Source organism: Eptesicus fuscus, chromosome 12, assembly GCF_027574615.1.
Source record: "Eptesicus fuscus isolate TK198812 chromosome 12, DD_ASM_mEF_20220401, whole genome shotgun sequence".
Taxonomy (NCBI): Eukaryota; Metazoa; Chordata; class Mammalia; order Chiroptera; family Vespertilionidae; genus Eptesicus; species Eptesicus fuscus.
Genome location: NC_072484.1, coordinates 36,927,228 through 36,945,111, shown reverse-complemented (window position 1 = coordinate 36,945,111; position 17,884 = coordinate 36,927,228). Strand labels below are relative to the sequence as shown.

Here is a 17,884-nt window from a genome sequence, read left to right as displayed (position 1 = left end):
GTGGGGCGGGGCAGGTGGCAGCGGCGCGCGGGTGCAGGCGCGGTGGCTGCAACAGCGGCGGCAGCAGCAGCGCATGCGGCCGCAGTGGCCGCTTGCAGGATTTTTCCTGCAAATGGGCTACTAGTATATATACACACACACACACACACACACACACACACATACATACACACACATACATACATATATATATAATATACATCTACACTAATAAAAGAGAAACATGCAAATCGACCATCACTTCGCAATACCCACCAGCCAATCAAGTGAGTATGCAAATTAACCCAGCAAAGATGGTGGCAGTCCCGTCCCCCAGCCATTCGAGGCCTCTGGGCAGCATACATGCAGGCCCAGAGCAGCCGGATGGGGTGGGATGCCTGCTATGAGGTGGAGGGTAGGGGGCAGAGGGAGCTATAAGAGCAGCGCTCTGACTGGAGCAAAGACTGAAGGCTCCGGCCAGAGCAAAGGCCTGAATCCTGGGTGCCAGAGGAAAATCTTTGTGCAACGGACCTCTAGTGTGTGTGACACACACACACACACATACATATCTGACATGACCCTCCTTCTTTAAAAATAAACTTTATGATTTAAGGTAAATAAAAATGTAGGAAGCTGGACTCACCTCACAACCTGAGAGGACCTGGCTGGTCTGGGCAGCGTAGAACAGGGAATCCACATTGCTGGGATCAAGGTTTGATTTAATGAAGGTGCATGCTTTCTAAAAAGGGAAAAAAGTCAGTAAGTGGTGATATACAAGTGAGTGGGAAAAGCATCCATGTTTTTTGGATGACAAAATTCTAAGCAATCTATGATGGCTTAAAGTATGAGTTACACAAGATTTCATTTTTTAAGTGCTTACTTTCCATAGAACACTGTATTATCCCAAATTGCTGACTTCAAAAAAGGAGTGACAAACCTGAAGGAACTCTATTCCTTGTGAATCCTAGAAAGGACAGAAAGAAACCAATTCCATCGATCACCTGCTCTGGTTATGACCTATGCTGGGTGTTTATGATGCTCTTCCTTTTAATAAACATAAGGACTCTGTGGTAGGTAGTATCATCCCCTTTAACAGAAAAAGAAACTGAGGCCTGGAATTGGTAAGTAATCTGATGAAGGCGACAGAGCTAATAAGTGGCAGAATGGATCCTTTGATTCCAACTGTACTGGAGTCTCCACTTAGATGTCTACAAAGCTAAGTCAAGTTGAACATACCTAAAATGAGCTTGAAACCTTCTATTTCTTCACCTGGACTTTCTAGCTTATGTATGGGCATCACTATGCACCCAGGTACCTAAAGCAGAAACCTGAGACTCAGTCTTGGACTCAGTCCCTTACCTCCCAGTCTATGAAGTCTATCTCCTCTTTGTTTCCCAAACCCAATCCCCACCCTCTGGTTCTATCATTGCCTTAATTTCAGGCTCTTGCCATTTCTCACCTAGATTGTTACAATCGTCTCCTAACTGGTCTCAAGCCATGCAATCTACTCTGCAAGCTGCTTCTATGTGATCTTTACAAAATACAAATGTTACCATCTTACTTTGCTATTAAAACCCTTGTGTGGTTCCTTATGATTATCCTCAGAACAAGACAGAAAGTTTCTGATACAGCATAAAATGCGCTCATGACTGACCCTTACTCTATATGCCAGCTTCATCACACCCCCACCTCCAACTCCAAAATCTTGCCACCAGCCTACTGCAGCTCCCCAGATATACTATGCTCTCGCCATTTATGTTTTTGACCCTGCTAGTTCTCCTGCCAGGAGTACCTATTTCTTGTCCTTCTTGTCTGCCAAACATGGTCTTATCTTCATCTCTGCTCAGATGTCACCTCTTCCAATGATTCCAGAAAGCCTTCACTGACATTCATCCCAGAACAGGCCAGTGCTCCTCAAAGCACTTACCATACTGTACCAACCTCCCCCAGTGACTCGTTACCTGAGATCAGAAACTTGATGAACCCCCATCACAGTGCCGGGCACAGAGTAGGCACATAATAAAGCCCATGCTATTTCTACATAGCAAACTCCAAAAAATATTATTTAATAGTTATATTGCTAAATATTTTGGTTAAGGTAACAAAATTCAGCTATTCAAAATTAAATGGTAATAAAAAGTTAAAAGTAGGTGCACTGGGGAACAGGACAGGGAATAAGACAAGGTGAAGCATGCAATGGATTATTGTTTTTCATTAATAGCTGTTCTGCATTATCTGATATTTTACTGTGTGCATATGTTACTACAACCAAAACGCTTTTTAAAAAGATTTTATGAATAAGCTTTAAATAAAAGTCTCAAAACAAATGAGTTTCAACCAGAAGTTTGAAAGAAACCAGAAAAAGGAAAGAAAGAAAATATTCACACTGCACAAATCAGTGATCTGAAAGAAAATCTATTAGAGACCTTTTGGTAGAATTGTTGAGTAAGCTTAAGACTTGTGCTTTGCTGCCATCTGGTGCTTAACAGTGGAATAACAGCACTGAAGCTCCAAACAATGATTATGGTCACTGCTACCACTTTTCAAGCACCTAAATTGTGTCAAGCACTGTTCTAAGTGCTTTATGTGCATATCTAATTTATAGGTCCTCTTATTATCTTAAGTTTACAAAAAGAAAACTGAGTTATTAATGGAGGATCTAGAAATCTAACTAACCCAGGCAGCCTAGTTCCAGAATTTGAACTATACAATTTCTACCTCTCAAGGGACCACTAAAAATAATCTGTTCTGAAGTAAAACCAACATCATGCCTACTCTAATTCATTGCACAGACAAATCAAGGTAAACAGTTCCAGCAGTCAGTGGCTTCAAAACCCACGATGTTGACAGCATGGTTGTTTCAATTGTAGCAGAAGTGGAGAAGACCTCACAAAACACACTCTGAACTCAGTAAGCCCAACCAGGGCAGCTTCACTCCTCTCCCCCACACTCTTTTCAACACAGCCCCCTTTCAGTCTCTCAAATGTAACCTGCTCCCTACCTGCTCAGGTCCTCTGCTCAGGTCCTTATACTCTCTGCCTGAATCCCTCCCTCTCATCCTCCAGTTAACTCCTACTTTCTGTTTGGAATTCAGATCAATCAATCATACCTTCCTTCATTTAAAAAACAGCTACTGAGTGCCTACCACATACCAGGTACTATTCTAGGCAATGGAGATCCACAACAAACAAAATGAACAAAATTCCTAACCTCAAGAAGTTGTAATTTAGGGGGATATAGAATAAGATTTAAGTTCAGGATTTCTTTGGGAAAGGATTCCCTGACTAGGTCAAAGTCCTCTATAGACGTCCCCTATTTATAACACCAGTAATCTCACCTTCATAAAACTTACCATTATTAACCAATATTCACGTATATATTTGATTACATGACTAATACCTATCTCCACTATTAGGGTATACATTCTAAGAGCAGAGGCTCTCTTTTGTTCAACACTGAATCCAGTGCCTACCACCAGGCCTAGTACATAGCAGAAACTCACAAACTGAACTGTTCAACAGCCAGCAGGGATGGCAATTTGCCCTGTACAAGGCTGGGCTTATAAGGACATTTTCTTGGCAGGCAGGGTGAGTGAGCCACTCCTACTGATGGGCTCCCAGGGTACTTTCCACACACTACATGTGTCTCTTTGTACTCAGCACCTGGTCTCAGTGGTCTCTACATGTGTCTCTTTGTACTCAGCACCTATCTCAGGGATTCACTGGTACCTATCACTAGATAATGAGCTCTTTGTCTTCTTTGCACACAGCACAATGCCTGGCACATGCTGATGCTCCATAAATGATTATTGCCTGAAAAATTCTGATTATCTGCTATCCCAGCAACCAATCTAATACCTGGTCCTCAACAAGCACTCAGTTCTTACTGAATTGGAAATAAATATACTTACCTTTATATGCAATCACCATGTGACAGACAGAGCTAAGCACTTTATACCTATTACCTCATTTAATCATCACAACAACCCTATAAGGTAGATACTATTCTTATCCCCAGTTTACAGAAAGGGAAAGTGCTGGGTTGACTGACAGACAACCCGTGAACACTGTCTAATGCTTCCTGACTTCACTCGTGTAAATACTACCATCACAATTTTGCCATAGTATGTATCCCATTTACTTAGTATTTTCATTAACATGAATATAAAACAATCCCATTTTTAAATCTTATAAAAAAGCTAATAATATATATAACCACCATTCTCATGTGCTTGTTTTTTATTATATATATATATATATATATATATATAATAACTATCAAAATAAAAAATGTTCACTCTTCATAACTCTCTACTCTTCAAGCTGGATTTGACCCCAAGGGCCACAATTTGTCAACCCCTCTAAAATCAACTCTCATTCCACACTCTGCTATTCATAGAGCTGCTTGTTATTCTCATATTCTTATTAAACCCCATTCCTCCCAATTTTGCTGCTAAAATCTTGTGACATAATAACTAAAATCTCCTCTAAGTATCTGTGAGAGCAACAACACAGTGTATGTAGCAGGGCTGAGTAAGTTTGCTCTACTCAGCTTATAGCAACAAGTAAGAGGACACATACCACTTTGTGGAAGTGGCAGTAATGGAGAGTTTAAATGAATGTATTTAGTGTGCACGTCTAATTAGGAAATTCAACAGCTCTGAAACATCCATACAACCCCCTTCCTTCTATTACTTACAATGTACACACATTGCATAATCACCACAGCACATTTCATAAGCAATTAGAAGAATGAAGTGCTTAATTACTTTTCTGAGTAAGAAGCACATTTAGAGAGCTTTCATTTCTATTAAGCTCAAGTTTACAATTCATTCATTTAACAAGTATTTGTTGAACATCCTCTATTCATCAGGCATTAACCAATGGAAATGACAGTTTGCAAAAATATAAAACGTCAATCAATGTACATTAACTACTACTCTATATAAAGTAATCTAATACTTTTTACATACTTACCACATATCATCACCAAGCTAGCTAACCTACATACATCAGCTGTGAGCTGAATACTATTATCTCCTTGTTACAGATGAGAAAACAAACATTCTGAAAGGTTTGGTAAGCTGCACAGGTCACCTGATTGTACAGCTGTGAAGTTAAGATCTTAAAGCCAAACAGCCTGACTTTATTTATTTATTTGTTTATTTATTTATTTACTAGAGGCCCGTTGCACGATATTCGTGCAAGAATAGGCCTTCCTTCCCCTGGCTTCACTCCCAGCCGCCGGGAGCCGGCACGTCCTAGCTTCTGTCCGTGGCACTGCTCCTGTATCTCCCGCCACAGCCCCACTTCTCCTCATAGCAGGCGTCACGCCCCTCCCCGCACTCCATGCCTGCATATGCAAATTAACCTCCATCTTTGTTGGGTTAAGTTGCATACTCACTGATTGGCTGTGGGCGTGGCAGAGTGATGGTTAATTTGCATGTTTCTTTTTTATTAGGTAAGATTTTTATTAATTGATTTTAGAGAGGATGGGGAAAGATATTGGGGAAGAGAGAGAGAAACATTGATTTGTTGTTTCACTTATTTATGCATTCACTGGTTGATTCTTGTATGTGCCCTGACCAGGGATTGAACTCCCAACCCTGGCATACTGGAAGGATGCTAACTGACTGAGCTACCCAGCCAGGGTCAAACAGCCTGACTTTAGAGTCTGGATTATAAACACAAAGCCACAGCTGGCCTAATCACACAATTACCCCCAAATCACACTGCACTGCCACTGTTTGGATGGCTTCAATCTAAATCTTCAGCCCTGACAGACATATCCTCAATCTCATGACATTAGCAAAGAACACATTCAGGGGTATGTGTTCAATCTAAATCCATGTGGAATGAATTCCAAATCATGAGACAAATACAAAAGTGCTGCTCTGGTAAAGTAAGAGCGCTTCACTCCATGATCCCCTAGACTGAATCCTATGGTGCTACAGAAGTTTGAAAATCACCAGCAGAAATTTCATCCAGCATTGAAATCTGCCAATATTTAACATTAACCTAATATTCTCACTTTATCTCCTATACCTTACAATATAAAATCTCTACTAGTCAAGATTACGCCACTACTTTCCCAATTTGTTATCTCTCTCCCCTAGGCATAATATGATTTCACTTTATCTTTACAATGATCCAGTGAGAAAATCATTATAACTCCCATTTTACAGAAAGGTGGCACCAGAATTAAAAACTTGGGCCGACTCTGATGCTTGTGTACTTGCTTTTGAGCTAAACTAATTTTATTAGGAGGTACATTCACCTATAAAGTTTACAAGAGTGTGATCATGAGGAAAAATCTGTTTCCTTAATACAGTCATGCAGAGGAAGCAAACATTGGGGAAGAACAAGAGATAGCTGGCAGGAAGCAATCTGCATATGCATAAATCCCACACAGCAGGGTTTAGCAAATTTTCTGTAAGGAGCTAAATAGTAAATATTTTAGGCTTTTGGGAGTCAGACAAGTCTCTTTAGTAACTACTTACTCAACTGTACTAAAAGCCTGGCCAGTTGGCTCAGTGGTTGAGCTTTGACCTATGAACCAGGTCACGGTTTGATTCCTGGTCAGGGCACGTGTCTGGGTTACGGGCTTGATCCGTGGTAGAGGGCACGCAGGAGGCAGATGATGGATGTTTCTCTCTCATAGATGTTTCTGTCTCCCTCTCTCTCTAAAATCAACAAAAACATTTTATTTTTTTTAAAAGAGAGAGAAAGAGAAGCAAATACTCAAGGGAAGGCAGGCTAAACATTAAAAAAATAAAACAAAACAAAAAAATGCTCCAAACTGGACTTGATCTTAGAGGCCACAATTTGTCAACCCCTTTGCCATATGGTATTCAGATGATGGCTGGCAGACATTGGACAATTAATTTACTTAACCTCTCTGAGTTTCTATTTCCTCCTCTATTACAGGATAATATTTCTAAGTATAAAGAATTAAGACAATTAATTCCAAGATAACATCCAGTGTACCTGGCATATAACAAAACATTTAATAAATAATAGCAATGACTTATTCTAGTCTGGGGCAGGAAATATAAAAGCCCAGGACATCAGAAACTCTCAAAGACTACTGGATCACATAAAAAAAAAAAAAAGCCCAGCCAGCATGGCTCAGTGGTTGAGCACTGACCTATGAACCAGGAGGTCACAGTTCAATTCCCAGTCAGGGCACATGCCCGAGTTGCAGGCTCAGTCCCCAGTGTGGGGCATGCAGGAGATGGCAGATCAATGATTCTCTCTCATCATTGATGTTTTTCTCTCCTTCTCCCTTCCTCTCTGAAATCAATAAAAAATATTTTTAAAAACAAAAACAAACAACAACAAAAATAAACACATACACACACAGACATTTTGGCCCACTAGCAAAAATGGGATATTTTGAGCATCAAAAAGAATTAACAACTGCAATGGGTTGAAAGACAGAAAAAATATACACAAGAGTTGCTGTTCTTTTAACTTCCACTAGACTGTAAGCTCTCTGAAGGCAGTGACTATGTGCCACGGGCCTACCTAGCACAGGTGTTCAGTAAACTGCTCCATAAATAAGTTCATACTAAAGTGGGCTAACTTGTCAATCGAGTGGATCAGGGTGCTCACCACTCCTCAGAAAAAAAACAAAACCATTACTTTTTTAAAAAATCTTTATTGTTGCAAGTATTATTGATGTCCCTCTTTTCCCCCCATTGACCTCCTCCACCAGGCACCCACCAGGATCAAAGGAGCTCAGGAGTTACCATTCACTAGAATGCATTCCTTATGTTAAGGTATGAACATACCTCAACATAATAAAAGCCGTATATGACAAACCCACAGCCAACATCATATTCAATGGGCAAAAACTACAAGCATTTCCCTTAAGATGGGGAACAAGACAGGAAGTCAACTTTCTTCACTCTTATTCAACAGAGTACTGGAAGTCTTAGCCACAGCAATCAGACAAGAAGAAGAAATAAAAGGCATCCAAGTTGGAAAGGAAGAAGTAAAACTGTCATTATTTGAATTCTAGTGGCCCCAGTGCACAAATTCGTGCACACTGAAAGGAAATTAATTAGAAGAAATATTTTAATATTGCTATTCACCCTTTCTCTGTAATAGAAGTGTCAGAGATGAAAGAAAATTAGTAACATGTATATGAAAATAATATATAAACTGATTAATAAACAATAACATGATATAACAACAAAGACATGATATTAAAAGAACAAAAACATGATATAAAAAACATTGATAAAAACAATGACTGATAAATTGATTAAACTTATTCTAACATTGAGGCCAGTATCAGACGGGGACAAATCAATTCTTACAATCAGAACAACCTCTCCTCCGCAGATCCTATTAATACTTCAGCTTCGATTATGTTAGGTTGCAATCTTTTGATAATAAATCTAGTACCATTACAACGACGCCATTTACTATTAAGATTTCTCAGTAGCATGATGATTGCACCTACTTTCAATTCTAATTTTGACACGGCACTCCCAAAGGAGTAATAATTTTAAGAAATTGGATGGGAAAATTTTCCTTTTCAGCATCATCCATTGAATCTAGTATTATTGTGGATTACACTGTCTTCTCTGAGTCGTAATGCAATATCCGTTCCCCAGTCTTTTCACCATGTGGGAAATAAATAGGATACGTCATTGCATCTAATGTAGGAAACAGGATACTGATTTGTTTCATTTTAGTGTCATTCGGATTATTGGGATCTGGTTTCCAATGAATAAGCAAGTCCCTTTCAAAAGGAGGTCCTCCATCTTCGTTTCTGAATATGACGGCAACTTCGGTTACATGGGGATAATTATATCTAACCGGATCACTGTTACGATCATATTTAATTGCCATTGTTTCTTCTGTGCAACGCTGACGCTTTCTTTCAGCTTCAGAATGTCAACAAAAACAACCAAATTCATGATCGACAATGACAGATCAAAACACACACATGCAATTGGCGCCACTGAGAGCTTTATATGTATAGTGCATGCACAAGTCAACTTAGCCTTAAAAAATATATATATATATTTCTTTATTGATTTCAGAGAGGAAGAAAGAAGGAGAGAGAGATAGAAACATCAATAATGAGAATCATTGATCAGCTGCCTCCTGAACACCCCCACTGGGGATTGAGCCCCAACCCAGGCATGTGCCCTTGGCCAGAATCAAACCTGGGACCCTTCAGTCCGCAGGCTGACACTCTATCCACTGAGCCAAGCCGGCTAGGGCAACTTAGCTTTTTATAGAACAAACTTGCTTAATTAGACCTGCTTTCTAATGTAGCTAAACTTTTTCCAGCCCAGTGAAGTACCCCAACTTCTCTTTCAGGTAATTGTCAGCAACACAGCAGTAAATATCAACACGAAGCAGATTATTATTATAGATCATGGAGGGAGAACAAAGGGTAAAATATTTAACTGCAGCAGTGTTTGACTATATTCTGCGCAGTGAGAAAACCTGAAGTCATTTTCATGGTACACCATTTCTTACTTCCTTTCAGTCGGGTCAAGTTTCTAAGCTTTCTAAATCTCCGTTTTCCAGCTAATGAAAAGAAAATAGGATTCCACCAAGTCTTCTATCTATCTACTTCAGGACTTCTTTGAGGATCAAATGAGATGAGGCATGGGAAAACGCTTCACAAACATTTGGTTACAATGTAAAGTGTTTCCACCTAAGGCTAGTCGTCCCTAGGGAGAGAAAGCCAGGTACTGCTACTTGATGTCATTACCAGGACAGTCAGACACTTAGCATATTAGCCTTTTATATAGATAGATGACATGATTCTGTGTATAGAGAACCTCTAAGATTCCACACAAAAATATTAGAACTGATAAATGAATTCAGTAAAGTATCAGGATACAAAATAAATATCCAGAAATCAGTTGCATTTCTATATACCAATAATGAACTATCAAAAAGGGAAACTGATAAAACAATCTCATTCACAATTGCTTCAAAAAGAATAAAATTCCTAGGAATAAACTTAAACAAGGTTGTAAAAGACCTACACTCAGAAAATTATAAGATACTAAAGAAAGACACTGGAGAAGATACAAGTTAAGTGGAAGCATATACCGTGTTCATGGATAGGAAGAATTAACATTATTAAAATGTCCATACCACTCAAAGCAATCTAGATTCAACACAATTCCTATCAAGATAAAAACAGCTTATTTCACAGAACTATAACAAATATTCCAAAATAAATAAAATGTATTCCTTCTCTGAAGAAGTATTATACTTCCCTGTCAACCCAGGTACGGCCATATGACTTGCTTTAGGTAACAAAATTAGAAAGATAAAAGAAGTTCCACATATTTCTTCTGAGCAGAAGTTTTAAAAGCCATGTTTTCATTTGCCCTCTGCACAAACAGACAGAGACTGCTCCAGCATGCTACCAGTAAATCCTGGACTTAAGATGGAGCAAAACCCCAGCTGACCCATGATGGCCATACAGTCTGAGCAAAACATAAACTTTTGCCATAAGCCACTGAGATTTGGGGTCCTTTCTATGTTAATACAAGAAAGAATAGGCAGAATTCAAAAGATGCCATGTTTACATTTCCATCCACTGATTATTCATTTAAATACTAATGTAAGAACTGCTCTGAAAGGATTTTGCAGGTGTAATTAAAACCCTAAGTAGGCTGACCTTAAAATTCAGAGACTATCCACGCAGTCCTGACCCAAACAGGTAAGTCCTCTTTAACAGAAAGTTTCTCTGGCTGGTGGCAGAAGAGGAATTAGAGAAATTTGAAGAATAAGAAGAACTCAACATGCCATCACTAAATTAAAAAGGGAGGGGGGTCACATAAGAAGTGTGGGTGATGCCCTAACTGGTTTGGCTCAGTGGATAGAGCGTTGGCCTGCGGACTCAAGGGTCCCAGGTTCAATTCCGGTCAAGGGCACGTACCTTGGTTGCGGGCACATACCCAGTAGGGAGTGTGCAGGAGGCAGCTGATCAATGTTTCTCTCTCATCAATGTTTCTAACTCTCTATCCCTCTCTCTTCCTCTCTGTAAAAAATCAATAAAATATATTAAAGAAAAGAAAAAAAAGAAATGTGGGTGACATTGAGAAGCAGAGAGCAGTCCTTAGCTGAAAGCCAGCAAGAAAATGGGAACCTCAGACCTACAACCGCAAGGCAATAGATTCTGCCAACAACCTGAAGAAACTTGAAGCAGATTCTTCCCCAGAGCCTCCAAATAAGAGCCCAGCTAAGCCTCCCTGGACTTCTGACCTACAGAACTAAGAGCTAATAAATGAGTATTGTGTTAAATTGCTAAGTGCATGGTAATTTGTTATGCAATCATAGAAAATTAATACATAAAGCTTATATATGAGAAACCTGGCCCTAATTTCGTATACCCTAGCTATCAGTGCTACTATAAATGAATAAAATGTGAATTCATGTAATATTGTTCCTAAATGCAAGAGAGGTTTTAATCATGATGCATTTTCATCATCAAAGATTTATATCAAAATTGCCTGATGCAGCCCTAGTCAGTTTGGCTCAGTGGATAGAGCATCGGCCTGGAGACAGAAGGGTCCCAAGTTCGATTCTGGCCAAGGGCACATGCCCGGGTTGCAGGCTTGATCCCCGGTGGGGGGCGTACAGGAGGCAGCCAATCAACGATTCTCTTTCATCATTGATGTTTCTATCTCTCCCTCTCCCTTCCTCTCTGAAATCAATAAAAGAAATATATATTTTTAAAAAAATTGCCTGATACAGTGACAGTGACTGTTTAATAAATCTGAATGCCCTCCCATCTTGAGATCCTTTATTATTTACTAGTGGCCCGGTACACGAAATTCATGCACGGGGGGTTGGGGGGAGTCCCTCAGCCCGGCCTGCACCCTCCCCAATCTGGAACCCCTTGAAGGATGTCCTACTGCCGGTTTACAGGCATCGGGCCTAAACTGGCAGTCGGACATCCCTCTCACAATCTGGGACTGCAGGCTCCTAACCGCTCACCTGCCTGCCTGCCTGATTGCCTCTAACCACTCTGCCTGCAGGCCTGCTCGCCCCCAAGTGTCCCCTGCCGCCAGCTTCCTTGCCCCCAAATGCCCGCCCCCGCCAGCCTGATCACCCCTAATTCCCCCCCATGCCAGCGTGCTTGCCCCCAACTGGCCCCCCTTGCTGGCCTGCTTGCCCCCACCTGCCCTCCCCACTGGCCTGCTCGCCTCCAACTGCCCCCCTGCTAACCTGCTCACCCCAAACTGCCCCCCCGCTGTCTGATCACCCCCAACTGACCCCCACTGACGGCCTGCTCGCCCCCAACTGGCCCCCCTGCTGGTCTGCTCACTCCCAACTGCCCCCCCTCACCCCCCCCCCCGTCACCAGCCTGATCACCCACAAATGCCATCCCATCCTGGCCTGATCACCCACAACTGCCCTCCCCTCTTGGCCTCTAACCGCCTCGACCTCGACCCCGCCACCATGGCTTTGTACAGAAGAATGTCCAGAAGGTCTCCTGGAAGGTCTCCCACTCTAACTAGCATATTACCCTTTTATTAGTATAGATTAGGCACAAATATAGGCACTTCATAAGTACATGTAGTATTATATAGGCCCACTCAGAACTGCAGTAAAAGTTTCTAGAAGATCTATGACTTGCTCTTTTCTATATTCTGCTAAAAGATCTGACTAGATCCTAAATACACATTAGGCATTGAAAGAAAAAACTGTTCGACTGATATAAACATTTATTATATTGTATTAACCTTGGTTATCCTCAAATGAGCAAAAGGTTGTGAAGTATACAAAAGGAAGATAGTAAAAGGATGAGGCCACTAAGGCAGCCTTACCTTTACATCTGACACCTGGGCACCAAGGCTGCTAAGTCCCACGATGGAGTAGAAAGCAGATTCTAAACTTGTGAAAGGGTGGTCCAGCGAAGCTTTCAGTCTCTCCACATCATGCTTGGTGAGGTAGTGAGTGGGCGTCAGAGCCTGGGCATTGGCTATGATTGTCAGGGCCAACAGGAAGACAGTGCTTGAACCTTGAGGAAAAATGACTATTAAACACATTCCACACTATTCCAAAGTCTATACAGTTTCAATGATGATGCCCACCAAGGTCTAGAACCAACTCATGTAAGGAAGGGAGGGAACTGGAAGGTTTACACTGGAGAGAAGCCTTGGGGAAGTGGTGGGCACTGTCTTCAACTATCTGAAGGACAGTCCTCCCAGCAGCCTCCACGTGTCCAAAGCACAGAACTCATCGCACCATTCCCATTTCAAGTACATTAGCAACTCCTACGCCTCTCAGGACAGACACAATCCTGGATCTTCATCATGGCCTTGCCTACCTCTCAACCAGATCTATTCCCTCTATCTGTGACTCTCTAGCCTCCCGTCTGTTTCTCCAAGGAGCCATGTTTTTCCCCACCCAGCATTTTTTCATGCGTTCCAAACCTACTTATACTATGATTAATTTTTACATTTAGATTCCAGTTCAAGTATCTTTTCCTTAAGAAACCTCCCAATAGGTCTCCCTTGGATTAGGTCCCAGGTCAGTATTATAAAGTAGTGAAGAATATGGCAGGTGGAGCCAAGTTTAAATCCTAACTCTGCCATTTATTAGCAATGTCACTGTGGCAATTAAAGTGAGGCCAACCTGTGCCTCATTGTCAAAAGGAATTAATAATAGTACCTACTCCTCAATGTTAAGAGCTTTACATGAGTTAATATTCAAAAATCTTAGAATAGTGATTGACATTTAACAAGGACTATCTAAATGTTAGCTAAATTGTTATTGTTGCCATATCCACTCATAGCAACCTGTACTTCTATATTTTTCACCACTATAACAGTGTAATGTCTGATGCCTCTGCTAAACTGTATGCTCCATGACAACAGACTGTCTTGTTCATCTCAATATTTCAAAGTCTTGCACACTGTGTTGGACAAAGGAACACTGAATTAACATTTGCTAAATAAATGGAAATAAAATTAATCCTCATCTATTATGCCCAGGAAACAGAAAGTTATAGGAGTGGTATAGTCTACTTGTCATTAACACACACACACACACACACACACACACACACACACACACTCTTGAATGGGCTGTGTCATGAACTGTCTGCTATCCAAGTAACAGTGATCACAAGGGTAGCATTAATGGTCTTAAATTCTTTGTCTACAGTGTCAAACTTAGTTTGAACTAGAACCCTTTAAGAAAGGAAATATTATATCCATTTTACAAGTTAAAAATTGAGGACCAGAATAGTTTACACATAGTTAATCTTGGACTCAAACCCAAGTCTAACTGTAGTGTCCATAATGCACTATGTTTTGGAAAATGTTACAGAAGAGATGCTTACCTTGGGGCATGAAGGTTAGTTCTACTTAATTCCTTGTATGTATTAAATAATCTAGAGTGTAAAAACTCTTAAAAAACAAACAAACAAAAAAACTGGAGCCTAGCTGGTGTGGGTCAGTGGTTGAGCGTCAACCTATGAATCAGAAGGTCACTGTTCAATTCCTGATCAGGTCACATGCCTGGGTTTCAGGCTCAATCCCCAGTATGGGGCATGCAAGAGGTAACCGATCAATGATTCTCTCTCATCATGAATGCTTCCCTCTCTCCCTCTCCCTTACTCCTTGAAATCAATTAAAAATATTTTTTAAATAAAAATTTAAAAAGCTAGAGATATCTATAATGTGGAGTATTCATTAATCAAATATTTACTGAATGCCTACTATGCACCAAGCATTGTTTTGGTGTTGAAGATACAGCAGGAAGCAGAGCAAACAAAAGCCTCCAACGTCATAGAGCTTACATTCTAATGGGAAAAGAAAAATATCTCGCTAAATAATTAAGGTTATTTAGCATTTAAAAAGGTGAAACCTGCTATGGAGAATAATACAACACAGAAGGGACACCTGAGAAGAACTTCAATTTTAAATATGATAGGCCAAGTAAGAAATAAAAAAATGTGGTAGACTTGAAGGAAAAGGAGCAAATCATAAAGGTATTTGGAGGGAAACAAGCCCAAGAAGAAAAGCAAGTTCAAAGACCATGAATCAGGAGTGTATACGGTATTTTTTTACATTAGTAAGGAGAACAGTATGACTAAAGAGGAGTAAGCAAAGGGTGATAAGTAAAGACAAGGTGACAGAGAGAGCAGAGGCTAAATCCAGAGGGTCTTATAAGCCACTGCAGGAAAACTTTGGCTTTTACTGAGCAAGATGGGAGCCACTAGAAAGTTTTGAGCAAAGGAGTGATTTGACTTACATTTTAACAGAATAACCGTGTTGAGAATAAACAATCCTATATTGAGACTATACAGGTCCAGGGACCTAAAGAGGGACACCAGTTAAGAGACTATTGCCATAATCCAAGTAAAAAGATGAGTGACCCAACCCGGGGACAGCAGTAGAGATGGTGAGAAGTGATCTGGCTAAAACTCATAGTTAATGCCGGAATTGCTAATGGATAGAAAGATATGAGAGAATGCGGAGTCAGGATACTAATGCTGAATGAATCCCCAGTGCCTTGTGTACATGCATATACTCAATATATTAAAATCTAGTAAATGGCTATGATCTATCCAGCATTTTCCCAGCTAGACTGTAAATCCCCCTAACACAGCATCTGTGTCAGAATCCTAATCTTCCCGCCTCCCATTAATGATAACAATAACTTTCTTGGCTAAAATTTGCACACTTAACATGGGTCGGGTATTCCCATACTAAGCTAGGTACTTTGTATGCATTGAGTCATTAAATACTCAACATCCAAGAGAGTGCCCTTTAAAAAACCAGAAATTGAGACTCAGAAGTAGTTACCTGCCCTACCACACACAACTAGCTGAGGATCAAACTGCAGGCAGTTTGAATCCAAAGTTTGTTTTTTTAACACCTCTTTTATCTTCTTAAATAATGGAGCAGCAAGCCATTGGCATTCTCTCTTCCCTCTCGCCTGTCACGTGGAAATAACAATAGTACTCATTCCCCAAGCTGTGGTGGGACATCAGAGTCTATCCTGCAGTGACCACTGTTAACTAGCAGTGCAGGTAACTTCACTGAGTGCTTACTTAGTGACTGGCACACACTGTTCTAAACTATGCACGGAGATCATCTCATTTAATACAGCGATTTAAGAGGCAGACAATGTGTAATCTGTTTTACAGATGAGAAACTGAGGTGCGGTGGGGGGTTAAGTAAATTGCGGTGGGGGTCACATAATAAATGCGTAGCGGCCTGCAAGTTTGCACCCGGAAAACCTAACTTCAGAACTCTAAACTCCCAGAGGGGTGATTTGCTTTGCCTCTTTCACTAAAAAGGAAACTATAGCCCAATGAATGATTTGTTGGCCAACGGCTAGCTCTTAGGCCGCCCGACCCGGGAGCCCACGCGAGTCAAATGAATGAGCGAAGCCCAGACCTGCGGTTAATCACGCCCCTCGGTGCCCGGCTGGTCCTCGGGGGTACCCGTAGCTCGGCCCCGCACTCCCCTCCCACCCCCCAACCCCTCCTCAGGTCCCGTGCAGTCCCACCCGCCCGCCAGTCCTCCGTCAGACTCTCGATCCCAGAGAGCCGGAGCCCATGCCCCAGTCCCGCCGAGGAAGGGGACCCCGCCTGGCCGGCTCCCGAGTGGCAAACACTAGCCTCCCGCGGGCGCCGGCCCAGTCGCCGAGGCGTGCCGTCCGCGGGGCCCCGACATCGAGCCATGCGCAGCACCTTACCCGGCGGCGCCATTCCTCCGAGCCAGTCCCAGAAGGGTCCGCACCGCTGGCTGACTTCCGCTCAGGAAAGTGGCTCCAGGAGCGCGCCGGAGGGGACGCCGGGAACTCGCGGCAGGCTCCGCGTGCTGAGATGGACTCTAGGGACAGGTCAGTCCCCGCCGTCCCGCTGGGCCGGGCTGCTCTCTGTAGCCACAGCCGGAATTCTGGTCCTCGTGCCCAAAGGACCTCGCGGTCCTCGCGTACAGGCCCGCTCCCCCCGGGCACTCAGGTCCACTTGGTACCGGCCACCTTGCAACGGTCTTATTCCGGGCGCTACCACGACGCTATTGGGCAAGGCTTCAGGGCGGGCCCGAGACGGGGCCTCCTCTGATTGGTCGATCGCCTGTCACTCAGTCGTCTCTGCAGCCCGGCCAGTTTTAAAGAAATGGGAAGGGTCAGGTGGGGGAAGGGGGTATTCGAGTGTTGTTTATTTTTTTTATTACCCTTTGGTAAATTATGGCAATTTCCTCCAAAGATTGTTTCGGTTGTTAATAACTAACCTATGCGTGACATTTTATCTGATTTGCAAAGCATTTGTCTTGACTCCCAATAATTCAGTGACTCCTCATTATTATGAGAAGCATTTAGCCAAGATTACGAAGTAACAAGCTAAAAAATGGGAGTGAACTAAGAACTAATAATAATAACTAGTTCCATTTATTGACAGTTAACAGGATAGCCCGACAGTGTCTCTACGTACACTATTTCGTTTACTCCCTGTCACCACTGTGAGGTGTATAGTTATTCCATTTTATAGAGAAAGAAACAAAGATTTGAACCCAGGTAGTTTGACTCCGTAATCGGTGCTTTTTAGCTATTATGAGCATACGAAGTATGCACAAAACGGTAACTCTTTTTTGTTTTGTTAATCCTCACCAGAGGATATTTTTTCCATTGCTTTTCAAAGAGGATGAAAAGGAGGGAGAGGGGAGAGAGAGAGACATCTACTAGTTGCCTCCTGCACATGCAGGGATGGGAAGAGAACCCGCAACCCAGGTATGTGCCCTTGACAAGGAACCTAACGAGAGACCCTTTGATGCTATAACCACTTAGCAACACCGGCCAGGGCACAATATGGTAACTTTTATTATCATTATTAGTGCCCCAGATATTACTACCCCAAATAGTGAGAGTCAGTTCTTGCTATGTCTGGTGCTGTGCTG

At 41.8% G+C, this 17,884-nt stretch overlaps 2 protein-coding genes across 3 annotated transcripts in view; one reads left to right on the top strand and one right to left on the bottom strand.

Annotated features, from left to right (window-relative positions):
* Nucleotides 1-16,740, bottom strand: part of RPN2 (ribophorin II) — a 61,981-nt gene extending 45,241 nt beyond the window's left edge. For both annotated transcript variants that reach the window (XM_028157755.2, XM_008149640.3), the window contains exons 1-3: nucleotides 16,683-16,740; nucleotides 12,797-12,990; nucleotides 623-718 (exon numbers count right to left, since the gene is read on the bottom strand). In XM_028157755.2, the coding sequence (XP_028013556.1) occupies nucleotides 623-718; nucleotides 12,797-12,990; nucleotides 16,683-16,695 (303 nt within the window). In that variant the 5' untranslated portion in view covers nucleotides 16,696-16,740. The remainder of the gene's footprint in view (nucleotides 1-622; nucleotides 719-12,796; nucleotides 12,991-16,682) is intronic.
* MROH8 (maestro heat like repeat family member 8) overlaps nucleotides 16,473-17,884 on the top strand; it is a 54,100-nt gene continuing 52,688 nt past the window's right edge. The window contains exon 1 of the mRNA XM_028157754.2: nucleotides 16,473-16,829. Coding sequence (XP_028013555.2) covers nucleotides 16,543-16,829 — 287 coding nt within the window. The 5' untranslated portion in view covers nucleotides 16,473-16,542. The remainder of the gene's footprint in view (nucleotides 16,830-17,884) is intronic.